Source organism: Pseudophryne corroboree, chromosome 12 (genome assembly GCF_028390025.1).
Source record: "Pseudophryne corroboree isolate aPseCor3 chromosome 12, aPseCor3.hap2, whole genome shotgun sequence".
Lineage (NCBI taxonomy): Eukaryota > Metazoa > Chordata > Amphibia > Anura > Myobatrachidae > Pseudophryne > Pseudophryne corroboree.
Genome location: NC_086455.1, coordinates 6,146,808 through 6,160,936, shown reverse-complemented (window position 1 = coordinate 6,160,936; position 14,129 = coordinate 6,146,808). Strand labels below are relative to the sequence as shown.

Here is a 14,129-nt window from a genome sequence, read left to right as displayed (position 1 = left end):
ATTACTACTGTATCTGAGTGATGGCAGCCCTGGTCACTGGCTCCTAGTGACTGGATAGGCCGCACTCTCAGTGATGTCACTGGCTTCTAGTAACTGGATAGGCCGCACTCTCAGTGATGTCACTGCTCCCTAGTGACTGGATACGCTGCACTCTCAGTGACGTCACTGGTTCCTAGTGACAGGATAGGCTGCACTCTCAGTGATGTCACTGGCTCCTAGTGACTGGATAGGCTGCACTCTCAGTGATGTCACTGGCTCCTAGTGACTGGATAGGCTGCACTCTCAGTGATGTCACCTGGCTCCTAGTGACTTGATAGGCTGCACTCTCAGTGATGTCACCGGCACCTAGTGACTGGATAGGCTGAACTTTTAGTGATGTTACTAGCTCCTAGTAAATGGATGGACTGATATTACTCTATTAGACATTATGTATACCTACAGAGACAGCAACCAATCTTTGCTATACAGTGACTTGTACAGGGGAAGGAATTTATTGTATCTTAGTGTTCTGTGAATGTAATACGTAAAATAAAATGGCAAGGAGAGACGTGTAGCTGTGTTTTCCTTTTATATATACAAGACACATCCATTAAATTTAGAACACAGTACAAAAAAACACATCAACTAATGATTCGTACAATGCAGAAGTCATAGCAATCCTTCCTAATGTATACAGAGGTGATGTGCACCCATCCCCTCTCTGACCTCTGCAAAAAGAGGTTAAAATAAAGGGGGGGGAGGGGGGAGTGAGGGAGAATAATATAACAAAACATTATAATAATAATAATAATAAGACCGGGGGTTTCATAATTCGAATGCAGAAAATGGGAAGATACAAATTCTATATTACAGAAAGGAAGGGGGGGCGGGGTCAGCACAGGTGGGCGGAGAGAGGGGATGTTTGTTGATGCTTTTGTGCCGATCAGTTCAGTTTTGCAATGTTCTTGGTTTGGGGGACGTCTGCCGCTAGTTGGTTCCCCAGCTATAGCTGTTGTAGGCGGACTTGCTGGCCAGAGACTTTTGCGGCATGGAGGCGCCTTGGGTTCGCTGCCCGGAGCCAGTCTATGGAGAAAAGCAATGCAAGGTGTCAGTTATATGAGGGTGTCAGGGTAACCCAGTTCGGCGGACAATTTGCAGAAATCTCCACTCGTAAATGAATCAAATATTCAATACGGACTCTAAGGGTACATTTACAGAAGTGGAGATGTTGCCCACGGCAACCAGATGCTAAAAGGTGCTAGATCAATCTTAAGTAGAATCTGCTTGGTTGCTATGGGTAACAACTCCACTTCTGCAAAAACGTGCTTTAGTAAATATACCCCTAAAAAAGGAGTAGGATTAATATGTAATTTACAGTGAGTAATACAATATTACTGGCCATGCACCCGTACGAGGGGCAAAAACACAACTGGAACAATAAAGACTACAAAACAAAAACTAAAATCTAAGTTCATCCAAACGTAAGACCGGAGTCTGGCAGGACATGCTGTGATTCATAGTTCCACCAGGTGAGCCGCTGATTGCCGGATCCTTCTCCAGGAAAGAGTCAGTGATGTATAGACGTATAACTATTAGGGGTACATATGTGAAGCACCCGCTCTGGCAAAACAGCGGCTTCTCCGTGAGATTTCATTAAACGTTAAAGCAGCACTATGAAGCCCGGTGCAATTTGCACGTATTAGTGTCACTTTAAACGTTGCGGTCCATACCGCGGAGAAACATTGGCTTTTCCATAACTATGGGGGTAATTCCAAGTTGATCGCAGCAGGATTTTTTTTAGCAGTTGGGCAAAACCATGTGCACTGCAGGGGGGGCAGATATAACATGTGCAGAGAGAGTTAGATTTGGGTGGGGTGTGTTCAATCTGCAATCTAATTTGCAGTGTAAAAATAAAGCAGCCAGTATTTACCCTGCACAGAAAATAGGATTTTGGTACTTACCAGGTAAATCCTTTTCTTTGAATCCATAGGGGGCACTGGAGTACTCTTGGGATATGGACGGGAATAGGGCACTGAATATTTAAATTTAGAACACTCCACCCCTCCATATCCCAGAGTACCTCAGTGTTTTTTACTGAGCCGAACAGGAGCTATAGAGAGGTTGACAATGGAGATTACATATAACATAACGGACAACAATGAAGTTGACACATAACGTTACTGACAACTAAACAGTTGACACCATAACCAGAACTTGATAATTTGAACCAGTCGGTGAGAGTGTGTTACCATAAGATCCCCTGAACTTACCACAAACCAGGTAAAACTGCTCTGGGTAGGCGTCCAGTGCCCCCTATGGATTCAAAGAAAAGGATTTACCTGGTAAGTACTAAAATCCTATTTTCTTTTTCATCCACTAGAGGTCACTGGAGTACTCTTGGGACGTACCAAAGCTTCCCCCTTGGTCGGGAGAGCTGTTTGGCACCTGTAACACTAGGCGGCCAAAGCTAGATGCTGATGCCGCAAACGTATCAAACTTGTAAAAGCGCACAAACGTGTGCACTGAAGACCATGTAGCCGCACGACAAAGCTGCGTCGTAGAAGCTCCACGACCAGCTGCCCATGAAGTTCCCACAGAACGTGTGGAATGAGCTGTTACTGATGTAGGCGGCTGTAACCTAGCATGAAGGTAAGCCTGACGTATAGTCAGTTTTATCCATCTGGATAAGGTCTGCTTAGACGCTGGCCAACCCATCTTGGCAGCATCATAGAGAACAAACAACGTATCCGTCTTACGAACTGTAGACGTTCGGGATACATAAACGCGTAATGTGCGTACCACATCCAGAGTTCCAGAATGTCCTGTTAACACAGGAACTACTATTGGTTGATTGATGTGAAAAGATGACACTACCTTTGGTAAGAAAGCGGGATTCGTCCGAAGTTCCGCTCTGTCATCATGAAACACCAAATACGGTGGCTTGCATGACAAGGCACCCAAATCTGAAACACGCCTTGCCGAAGCTAAGGCTAGAAGAATAAATTGTTTTCCAAGTGAGAAACTTTATATCCACTTGCTGTAATGGTTCAAAATATGAAGACTGTAAGAAATCTAAAACCAGATTCAAGTCCCATGGCGCTGTAGGTGGAATGAATGGAGGCTGTACTCTGAGGACACCTTGCACAATTGTACCGACGGCAATAGAGCCAATCGTCTTTGAAAGTAAATTGACAAAGCAGATACCTGCACCTTTAGTGTAGATAAACGCAGTCCTCCATCTAACCCCATCTGTAAAAATAACAAAAGACGGGATAACTTGAAAGATGATGTCGGAAACTTCCGAGCTTCACACCAACCTATATAGGCACGCCAAATTCTGTGATAATGAGCTGCCGGAACTGGCTTCCTAGCACGTAACATGGTTGCTATAACAGATTCTGTAATGCCCTCTCTTCTTAAGAGTGCGGTCTCAATAGCCACCCCATCAAACGCAGCCGCGCTAAATCGGGGTAAAGGAACAGACCCTGTTGTAACAAGTCCAGACGTAGTGGGAGCGGCCAAGGATCGTCTGCGAGTAGTCCGTGGAGATCCGAGAACCAAGCTCTCCGAGGCCAATGAGGCGCCACTAGTATGACTGTGACAGACTCTCTTTTGATCCGTTTTAGCACCAGAGGGAGCAGCGGAAACGGTGGAAACAGATACACTAGGCTGTACGGCCAAGCGATTGTGAGAGCATCCACCGCCACTGCCTTTGGATCTCTCGTTCTGGACACATACTGGGGCGTTTGGTGATTGTGGCGAGACGCCATCAGGTCCACTTGAGGGTAACCCCACCTCTGGACCAACATGTGAAACACTTCTGGATTTAATGCCCATTCTCCTGGATGAAAATCCCGACGGCTGAGATAATCCGCCTCCCAGTTGTCCACTCCCGGAATGAACACTGCCGACAATATCACCTGGTGGTATTCTGCCCAATTGAGGATTCAAGCTACTTCCCGCATTGCCATGCGGCTTCTCGTTCCCCCTTGTTTGTTGATGTATGCGACTGCCGTCGCGTTGTCTGAGTGCACCTGGACAGTCTGAGAGCGAAGCATGTGTACTGCTTGTCGTAGCGCATTGTAAATTGCACGGAGTTCCAGGACATTTATAGACAGCAATCTTTCGTGATCCGCCCAGAGACCCTGGAGCTGACAATTTTGAACTACAGCTCCCCAACCTCTGAGACTGGCGTCCGTCGTTAGAATTATCCAATTCCAGCTGCCGAACAGTTTCCTTGCGGTTAAATTGTGTACTTTGAGCCACCAGAGTAGAGACACCCTTGCCCGTGGCGACAACCTCACCCTGTGGTGAATCTGCAGATGCGAGCCCGACCACTGTGCGAGCACATCCAGTTGAAATGGACGCGAGTGAAATCTTCCGAACTGAAGCGCTTCGAAAGCCGCCACCATTGTTCCTAAGAGGCGAATGCACAAGTGTACCGACACTGTGCGTGGCTTGAGCACTAATTGTACCAGATGGCGAATAATCTGTACTTTCTGTTGTGGTAGGTAAATTTTTTGATTTACCGTATCGAGAATCATACCTAGGAATTGAAGTCGTTGAGACGGAATTAGATGTGATTTCTTGAAGTTGACAATCCAACCGTGGTGAACCAGTACATCGTATGTTAGCAACGCATGTTGGAGAAGCATCTGTTGAGACGGGGCTTTGATGAGCAGATCGTCTAAGTACAGAACTATTGTCACTCCCAGGGATCTGAGATGAGCTATCATCACAGACATCACTTTGGTGAATACCCGAGGCGCTGACGAAAGGCCAAACGGTAGAGCCTGAAACTGGTAATGGTTCTGGCGTATTGCAAAACGCAAGAACCTCTGATGAGGTTGCCAAATCGGAATGTGTAAGTACGCATCCTTGAGATCTAGCGCAATCATGAATTCCTTTGGCTCTAAACCTGCAATTACTGACCGCAGAGATTCCATCTTGAATCTGTAGTAAGTGACGTACTGATTGAGACCCTTTAAGTTCAATATTGGCCTGACTGAGCCATCCGGCTTCGGTACCACAAACAGACTGGAATAATAACCCTGACCTTGTTGTTGTACCGGGACCTGAATCAAAACTGCTGAATCCAGTAGGGACTGAATGGCAATTTGCAGAACCGCCCTCTTGTCGTCCGAGAGAGGTAGTCCTGCCTTGAAAAACCGCAGTGGCGGAAGACAGTCGAACTCTATTTTGTAACCTTTTAACACTAAATTGCGGATCCACCCATCCGCGGATGTCTGGAATCACGCCAAATGGAACGTCTGAAGGCGTGCTCCCACAATTGGAGATCCGAGATGGGCTGGTAGCCCGTCATGCCACTGGCTTGTCGGTGACCTTAGCGTCTTGACGACTTGTGTTGGTTTGTTGGAAACCACGTCCTCGACCCCGTCTACCAGGCGTGGCTGTTCCTCTGCCACGTCCGCGAAAGGACTGCGGTCTAAAGGATTTGAACGCAGGTCCAGAGTATCTCCATCTTGGTACCGTTGGAGGCAATGGTAAGAAAACAGACTTTCCTTCCGTGGCCTCAGAAATCCATTTGTCCAATTCAGGACCAAACAACTTCTCGCCACCGTAAGGTAACGCCTCTATACCTCCTTTGACCTCTGCCTCCGCTTGCCAAGAACACAGCCAGAGAGCTCGTCGTACTGTAACCAGTGACGATGAAATGCGAGAAGTGAGCTGACAGACGTTAGTAGAAGCTGTACATAGATAATCAGCAGCTTCACACATTTGATCAGCTAGAAGTATAAGGTGATCGTCATGTAGGGCAGACTTGAGTTCTGTTATCCATACTATGAGCGCCTTAGTGACCCAGATGCCAACCAACCCAGGTCTCAGCAGCACTCCTGCTGCTATATACATGGACTTTAGCATAGTCTTCTATTTTACGGTCCGAAGGGTCTTTAAGCGTAGTAGCAGCTGGTACTGGTATGGTTCATTTGTTTGTAAGTTTAGACACAGACGAATTCACCAATGGTGGATTCTCCCATGTAGCTGTCACAGAGTCTGGAAACGGGTAACTAGACTTAAATCTGCGAGGTATAGAAAACCGTTTATCTGGAGTCTGTCGTGTTTCTACTAACATCTTATTAAGAGACTCCGAAACAGGAAAACACATTGGAAATCTCTGTCGTTTAGTAAATACGACTTCATCATTTGTCAGAGGCTCCTCAGTTTCTGTAAACTTCAGAGACTGACGCACTGGATGAGATTATCAATACCTGAGCTGTTAAAATCATCACTATCTGACTCCACTTCGCCCTCATCTTGTGCCGTGAGGTCTGGCATAGAATCATCAGACTGTAACATAGCAGAAACTGGTAAATCATAAGACATATGAAATTTATCCCGTCTACCCAAAATGGATTTGGAACTTTCGCAAGGCTGAGACGCCTCCGGTAGTTCTGGCAGTCTCACCCTAGACTCAGATCTTGCCGCTTCCCGCTCTTGACGAGCGGCAGTCAATTCTGATTGCAACCCAGCCAGTACAGTGGCTAGCATTTCCCATGGAGGGTCCGGGGATGAAACTGGAGCAGAAATTGTATTCGTAACTGAATCCACAAAACATACTGGACATGTGGTAGATCCATCCGGTAACACACTGCTACAGACTTTGCAGTGATGCTTTTTAATTTTCGCTGGTGCCTTACTCATTATGGAGACAGACAATACAATACACAAAAAACAGACACTTGCACGACTCAGTAAAATAGTAGTAAGGTGTCTCAATATATATCTGGCCAAGTGCAGTACACGTGGCCAGTACTATGAAATGTGATCCCAAATTCCCACTAACACCCCTGCGCCTCCGGTGGAGTAGAGATGTAGTACTGGAACGTTCTGGAATCACAACAGGAAGACACAGGAAGCATGGTTACAATGGCCCCCATGCCATGCTTACACATATAATCACAGTACAGGTTATAATCTTTTAAACTGATATATAACCTTGTATCAAAAAATAAGAATTTACTTACCGATAATTCTATTTCTCATAGTCCGTAGTGGATGCTGGGAACTCCGAAAGGACCATGGGGAATAGCGGCTCCGCAGGAGACTGGGCACAAAAGTAAAAGCTTTAGGACTACCTGGTGTGCACTGGCTCCTCCCCCTATGACCCTCCTCCAAGCCTCAGTTAGGATACTGTGCCCGGACGAGCGTACACAATAAGGAAGGATTTTGAATCCCGGGTAAGACTCATACCAGCCACACCAATCACACCGTACAACTTGTGATCTGAACCCAGTTAACAGCATGATAACAGAGGAGCCTCTGAAAAGATGGCTCACAACAATAATAACCCGATTTTTGTAACAATAACTATGTACAAGTATTGCAGACAATCCGCACTTGGGATGGGCGCCCAGCATCCACTACGGACTATGAGAAATAGAATTATCGGTAAGTAAATTCTTATTTTCTCTGACGTCCTAGTGGATGCTGGGAACTCCGAAAGGACCATGGGGATTATACCAAAGCTCCCAAACGGGCGGGAGAGTGCGGATGACTCTGCAGCACCGAATGAGAGAACTCCAGGTCCTCCTCAGCCAGGGTATCAAATTTGTAGAATTTAGCAAACGTGTTTGCCCCTGACCAAGTAGCTGCTCGGCAAAGTTGTAAAGCCGAGACCCCTCGGGCAGCCGCCCAAGATGAGCCCACTTTCCGTGTGGAATGGGCTTTTACAGATTTTGGCTGTGGCAGGCCTGCCACAGAATGTGCAAGCTGAATTGTACTACAAATCCAACGAGCAATAGTCTGCTTAGAAGCAGGAGCACCCAGCTTGTTGGGTGCATACAGGATAAACAGCGAGTCAGATTTTCTGACTCCAGCCGTCCTGGAAACATATATTTTCAGGCCCCTGACTACGTCCAGCAACTTGGAATTCTCCAAGTCCCTAGTAGCCGCAGGTACCACAATAGGCTGGTTTAAGTGAAACGCTGAAACCACCTTAGGGAGAAATTGAGGACGAGTCCTCAATTCTGCCCTGTCCGTATGAAAAATTAGGTAAGGGCTTTTATAGGATAAAGCCGCCAATTCTGAGACACGCCTGGCTGAAGCCAGGGCTAACAGCATTACCACTTTCCATGTGAGATATTTTAAGTCCACAGTGGTGAGTGGTTCAAACCAATGTGATTTTAGGAACCCCAAAACTACATTGAGATCCCAAGGTGCCACTGGAGGCACAAAAGGAGGCTGTATATGCAGTACCCCCTTGACAAACGTCTGAACTTCAGGAACTGAAGCTAGTTCTTTCTGGAAGAAAATCGACAGGGCCGAAATTTGAACCTTAATGGACCCTAATTTTAGGCCCATAGACAGTCCTGTTTGCAGGAAATGCAGGAAACGACCCAGTTGAAATTCCTCTGTAGGGGCCTTCCTGGCCTCACACCATGCAACATATTTACGCCAAATACGGTGATAATGTTGCACAGTTACATCCTTCCTGGCTTTGATCAGGGTAGGGATGACTTCATCCGGAATGCCTTTTTCCTTCAGGATCCGGCGTTCAACCGCCATGCCGTCAAGCGCAGCCGCGGTAAGTCTTGGAACAGACAGGGTCCCTGCTGGAGCAGGTCCTTTCTTAGAGGTAGAGGCCACGGGTCCTCCGTGAGCATCTCTTGAAGTTCCGGGTACCAAGTCCTTCTTGGCCAATCCGGAGCCACGAGTATAGTCCTTACTCCTCTCCTTCTTATGATTCTCAGTACCTTGGGTATGAGAGGCAGAGGAGGGAACACATACACTGACTGGTACACCCACGGTGTTACCAGAGCGTCCACAGCTATTGCCGGAGGGTCCCTTGACCTGGCGCAATATCTGTCCAGTTTTTTGTTGAGGCGGGACGCCATCATGTCCACCTTTGGTTTTTCCCAACGGTTCACAATCATGTGGAAGACTTCTGGGTGAAGTCCCCACTCCCCCGGGTGAAGGTCGTGTCTGCTGAGGAAGTCTGCTTCCCAGTTGTCCACTCCCGGAATGAACACTGCTGACAGTGCTATCACATGATTTTCCGTCCAGCGAAGAATCCTTGCAACTTCCGTCATTGCCCTCCTGCTTCTTGTGCCGCCCTGTCTGTTTACGTGGGCGACTACCGTGATGTTGTCCGACTGGATCAACACTGGCTGACCCTGAAGCAGAGGCCTTGCCTGACTTAGGGCATTGTAAATGGCCCTTAGTTCCAGGATATTTATGTGAAGTGACGTTTCCATGCTTGACCACAAGCCCTGGAAATTTCTTCCCTGTGTGACTGCTCCCCAGCCTCTCAGGCTGGCATCCGTGGTCACCAGGACCCAGTCCTGAATGCCGAATCTGCGGCCCTCTAGAAGATGAGCACTCTGCAACCACCACAGGAGAGACACCCTTGTCCTTGGAGACAGGGTTATCCGCTGATGCATTTGAAGATGCGATCTGGACCATTTGTCCAGCAGATCCCACTGAAAAGTTCTTGCGTGGAATCTGCCGAATGGAATCGCTTCGTAAGAAGCCACCATTTTTCCCAGGACCCTTGTGCATTGATGCACTGACACTTGGCCTGGTTTTAGGAGGTTCCTGACTAGGTCGGATAACTCCCTGGCTTTCTCCTCCGGGAGAAACACCTTTTTCTGGACTGTGTCCAGAATCATCCCTAGGAACAGCAGACGTGTCGTCGGAATCAGCTGCGATTTTGGAATATTTAGAATCCACCCGTGCTGTCGTAGTACTACTTGAGATAGTACTACTCCGACCTCTAACTGTTCCCTGGACCTTGCCCTTATCCAAACGGCAGCGTCTGAAACTGATAGTGACAGTTCTGTACCACAAACCTGAGGTGCCCTTGGTGTGAAGGGCAAATTGGGACATGGAGGTAAGCATCCTTGATGTCCAGAGACACCATATAGTCCCCTTCTTCCAGGTTCGCTATCACTGCTCTGAGTGACTCCATCTTGAATTTGAACCTTTGTATGTAAGTGTTCAAGGATTTCAGATTTAAAATAGGTCTCACCGAGCCGTCCGGCTTCGGTACCACAAACAGCGTGGAATAATACCCCTTTCCCTGTTGTAGGAGGGGTACCTTGATTATCACCTGCTGGGAATACAGCTTGTGAATGGCTTCCAATACCGCCTCCCTGTCGGAGGGAGACGTTGGTAAAGCAGACTTCAGGAACCGGCGAGGGGGAGACGTCTCGAATTCCAATTTGTACCCCTGAGATACTACCTGCAGGATCCAGGGGTCCACTTGCGAGTGAGCCCACTGCGCGCTGAAATTCTTGAGACGGGCCCCCACCGTGCCTGAGTCCGCTTGTAAGGCCCCAGCGTCATGCTGAGGACTTGGCAGAAGCGGGGGAGGGCTTCTGTTCCTGGGAAGAGGCTGCCTGCTGCAGTCTTTTTCCCCTTCCTCTGCCCCGGGGCAGATATGAGTGGCCTTTTGCCCGCTTGCCCTTATGGGGACGAAAGGACTGAGGCTGAAAAGACGGTGTCTTTTTCTGCTGAGAGGTGACCTGGGGTAAAAATAAGATTTTACTTACCGATAAATCTATTTCTCGGAGTCCGTAGTGGATGCTGGGGTTCCTGAAAGGACCATGGGGAATAGCGGCTCCGCAGGAGACAGGGCACAAAAAGTAAAGCTTTTCCAGATCAGGTGGTGTGCACTGGCTCCTCCCCCTATGACCCTCCTCCAGACTCCAGTTAGGTACTGTGCCCGGACGAGCGTACACAATAAGGGAGGATTTTGAATCCCGGGTAAGACTCATACCAGCCACACCAATCACACCGTACAACCTGTGATCTAAACCCAGTTAACAGTATGATAACAGCGGAGCCTCTGAAAGATGGCTTCCTTCAACAATAACCCGAATTAGTTAACAATAACTATGTACAATTTATGCAGATAATCCGCACTTGGGATGGGCGCCCAGCATCCACTACGGACTCCGAGAAATAGATTTATCGGTAAGTAAAATCTTATTTTCTCTATCGTCCTAGTGGATGCTGGGGTTCCTGAAAGGACCATGGGGATTATACCAAAGCTCCCAAACGGGCGGGAGAGTGCGGATGACTCTGCAGCACCGAATGAGAGAACTCCAGGTCCTCCTTAGCCAGAGTATCAAATTTGTAAAATTTTACAAACGTGTTCTCCCCTGACCACGTAGCTGCTCGGCAAAGTTGTAATGCCGAGACCCCTCGGGCAGCCGCCCAAGATGAGCCCACCTTCCTTGTGGAGTGGGCCTTTACAGATTTAGGCTGTGGCAGGCCTGCCACAGAATGTGCAAGTTGGATTGTGCTACAGATCCAACGAGCAATCGTCTGCTTAGACGCAGGAGCACCCATCTTGTTGGGTGCATACAATATAAACAACGAGTCAGATTTTCTGACTCCAGCTGTCCTTGCAATATATATTTTTAATGCTCTGACAGCGTCCAGTAACTTGGAGTCCTCCAAGTCACTTGTAGCCGCAGGCACTACAATAGGCTGGTTCAGATGAAATGCTGACACCACCTTAGGGAGAGAATGCGGATGAGTCCGCAGTTCTGCCCTGTCCGAATGGAAAATCAGATATGGGCTTTTGTAAGATAAAGCTGCCAATTCTGATACTCTCCTGGCAGAAGCCAGGGCTAGAAGCATGGTCACTTTCCAAGTGAGATATTACAAATCCACCTTATTTAGTGGTTCAAACCAATGAGATTTTAGAAAGTCCAAAACCACATTGAGATCCCACGGTGCCACTGGAGGCACCACAGGAGGCTGTATATGCAGCACTCCCTTAACAAAGGTCTGGACTTCAGGGACTGAAGCCAATTCTTTTTGAAAGAAAATCGACAGGGCCGAAATTTGAACCTTAATAGATCCCAATTTGAGACCCATAGACAATCCTGATTGCAGGAAATGTAGGAATCGACCCAGTTGAAATTCCTCCGTCGGAGCACTCCGATCTTCGCACCACGCAACATATTTTCGCCAAATTCGGTGATAATGTTGCACGGTTACTTCCTTCCTTGCTTTAATCAAAGTAGGAATGACTTCTTCCGGCATGCCTTTTTCCTTTAGGATCCGGCGTTCAACCGCCATGCCGTCAAACGCAGCCAGCCGCGGTAAGTCTTGAAACAGACAGGGACCCTGCTGAAGCAAGTCCCTCCTTAGAGGTAGAGGCCACGGATCTTCCGTGATCATCTCTTGAAGTTCCGGGTACCAAGTCCTTCTTGGCCAATCCGGAACCACTAGTATCGTTCTTACGCCTCTTTGCCGTATAATTCTCAATACTTTTGGTATGAGAGGCAGAGGAGGAAACACATACACCGACTGGTACACCCAAGGCGTTACCAGCGCGTCCACAGCTATTGCCTGCGGATCTCTTGACCTGGCGCAATACCTGTCCAGTTTTTTGTTGAGGCGAGACGCCATCATGTCCACCATTGGTCTTTCCCAACGGGTTACCAGCATGTGGAAGACTTCTGGATGAAGTCCCCACTCTCCCGGGTGAATATCGTGTCTGCTGAGGAAGTCTGCTTCCCAGTTGTCCACTCCCGGGATGAACACTGCTGACAGTGCTATCACATGATTCTCTGCCCAGCGAAGAATCCTTGCAGCTTCTGCCATTGCACTCCTGCTTCTTGTGCCGCCCTGTCTGTTCACATGGGCGACTGCCGTGATGTTGTCCGACTGGATCAACACCGGTTTTCCCTGAAGCAGAGGTTCTGCCTGGCTTAGAGCATTGTATATTGCTCTTAGTTCCAGAATGTTTATGTGAAGAGACGTTTCCAGACTCGTCCATACTCCCTGGAAGTTTCTTCCTTGTGTGACTGCTCCCCAGCCTCTCAGGCTGGCGTCCGTGGTCACCAGGATCCAATCCTGTATGCCGAATCTGCGGCCCTCCAATAGATGAGGACTCTGCAACCACCACAGAAGAGACACCCTTGTCCTTGGAGACAGGGTTATCCGTAGGTGCATCTGAAGATGCGACCCTGACCATTTGTCCAACAGATCCCTTTGGAAAATTCTTGCGTGGAATCTGCCGAATGGAATTGCTTCGTAAGAAGCCACCATTTTTCCCAGGACTCTTGTGCATTGATGTACAGACACCTTTCCTGGTTTTAGGAGGTTCCTGACAAGCTCGGATAACTCCTTGGCTTTTTCCTCCGGGAGAAAAACCTTTTTCTGAACCGTGTCCAGAATCATCCTTAGGAACAGCAGACGAGTTGTCGGCATTAACTGGGATTTTGGAATATTCAGAATCCACCCGTGCTGTTTTAGCACTTCTTGAGACAGTGCTAATCCCATCTCTAGCTGTTCTCTGGACCTTGCCCTTATTAGGAGATCGTCCAAGTATGGGATAATTAATATGCCTTTTCTTCGAAGAAGAATCATCATCTCGGCCATTACCTTTGTAAAGATCCGAGGTGCCGTGGACAATCCGAACGGCAGCGTCTGAAACTGATAGTGACAGTTTTGTACAACGAACCTGAGGTACCCCTGGTGTGAGGGGTAAATTGGAACGTGGAGATACGCATCCTTGATGTCCAAGGATACCATAAAGTCCCCCTCTTCCAGGTTCGCTATCACTGCTCTGAGTGACTCCATCTTGAACTTGAACTTCTTTATGTACAGGTTCAAGGACTTCAGATTTAGAATAGGCCTTACCGAGCCATCCGGCTTCGGTACCACAAAGAGTGGAATAATACCCCTTCCCTTGTTGTAGAAGAGGTACCTTGACTATCACCTGCTGAGAGTACAGCTTGTGAATGGCTTCCAAAACCGTCTCCCTTTCGGAGGGGGACGTTGGTAAAGCAGACTTCAGGAAACGGCGAGGTGGATCTGTCTCTAATTCCAACCTGTACCCTTGAGATATTATCTGCAGGATCCAGGGATCTACCTGCGAGTGAGCCCACTGCGCGCTGTAATTTTTGAGACGACCGCCCACCGTCCCCGAGTCCGCTTGAGAAGCCCCAGCGTCATGCTGAGGCTTTTGTAGAAGCCGGGGAGGGCTTCTGTTCCTGGGAAGGAGCTGCGTGTTGCTGTCTCTTCCCTCGACCTCTGCCTCGTGGCAGATATGAATAGCCCTTTGCTCTCTTATTTTTAAAGGAACGAAAGGGCTGCGGTTGAAAAGTCGGTGCCTTTTTCTGTTGGGGAGTGACTTGAGGTAGAAAGGTGGATTTCCCGGCTGTAGCCGT

At 48.1% G+C, this 14,129-nt stretch overlaps 1 protein-coding gene across 14 annotated transcripts in view; it reads right to left on the bottom strand.

Annotated features, from left to right (window-relative positions):
• Positions 1-551: 551 nt before the first annotated feature.
• The window catches only part of UBAP2L (ubiquitin associated protein 2 like), a 52,030-nt gene continuing 38,452 nt past the window's right edge, over positions 552-14,129 (bottom strand). For 13 of the 14 annotated variants that reach the window (XM_063946781.1, XM_063946783.1, XM_063946786.1 and 10 more), the window contains one exon: positions 552-1,062. In XM_063946781.1, coding sequence (XP_063802851.1) covers positions 967-1,062 — 96 coding nt within the window. In that variant the 3' untranslated portion in view covers positions 552-966. The remainder of the gene's footprint in view (positions 1,063-14,129) is intronic. The other variant, XM_063946788.1, reaches the window with a different exon arrangement.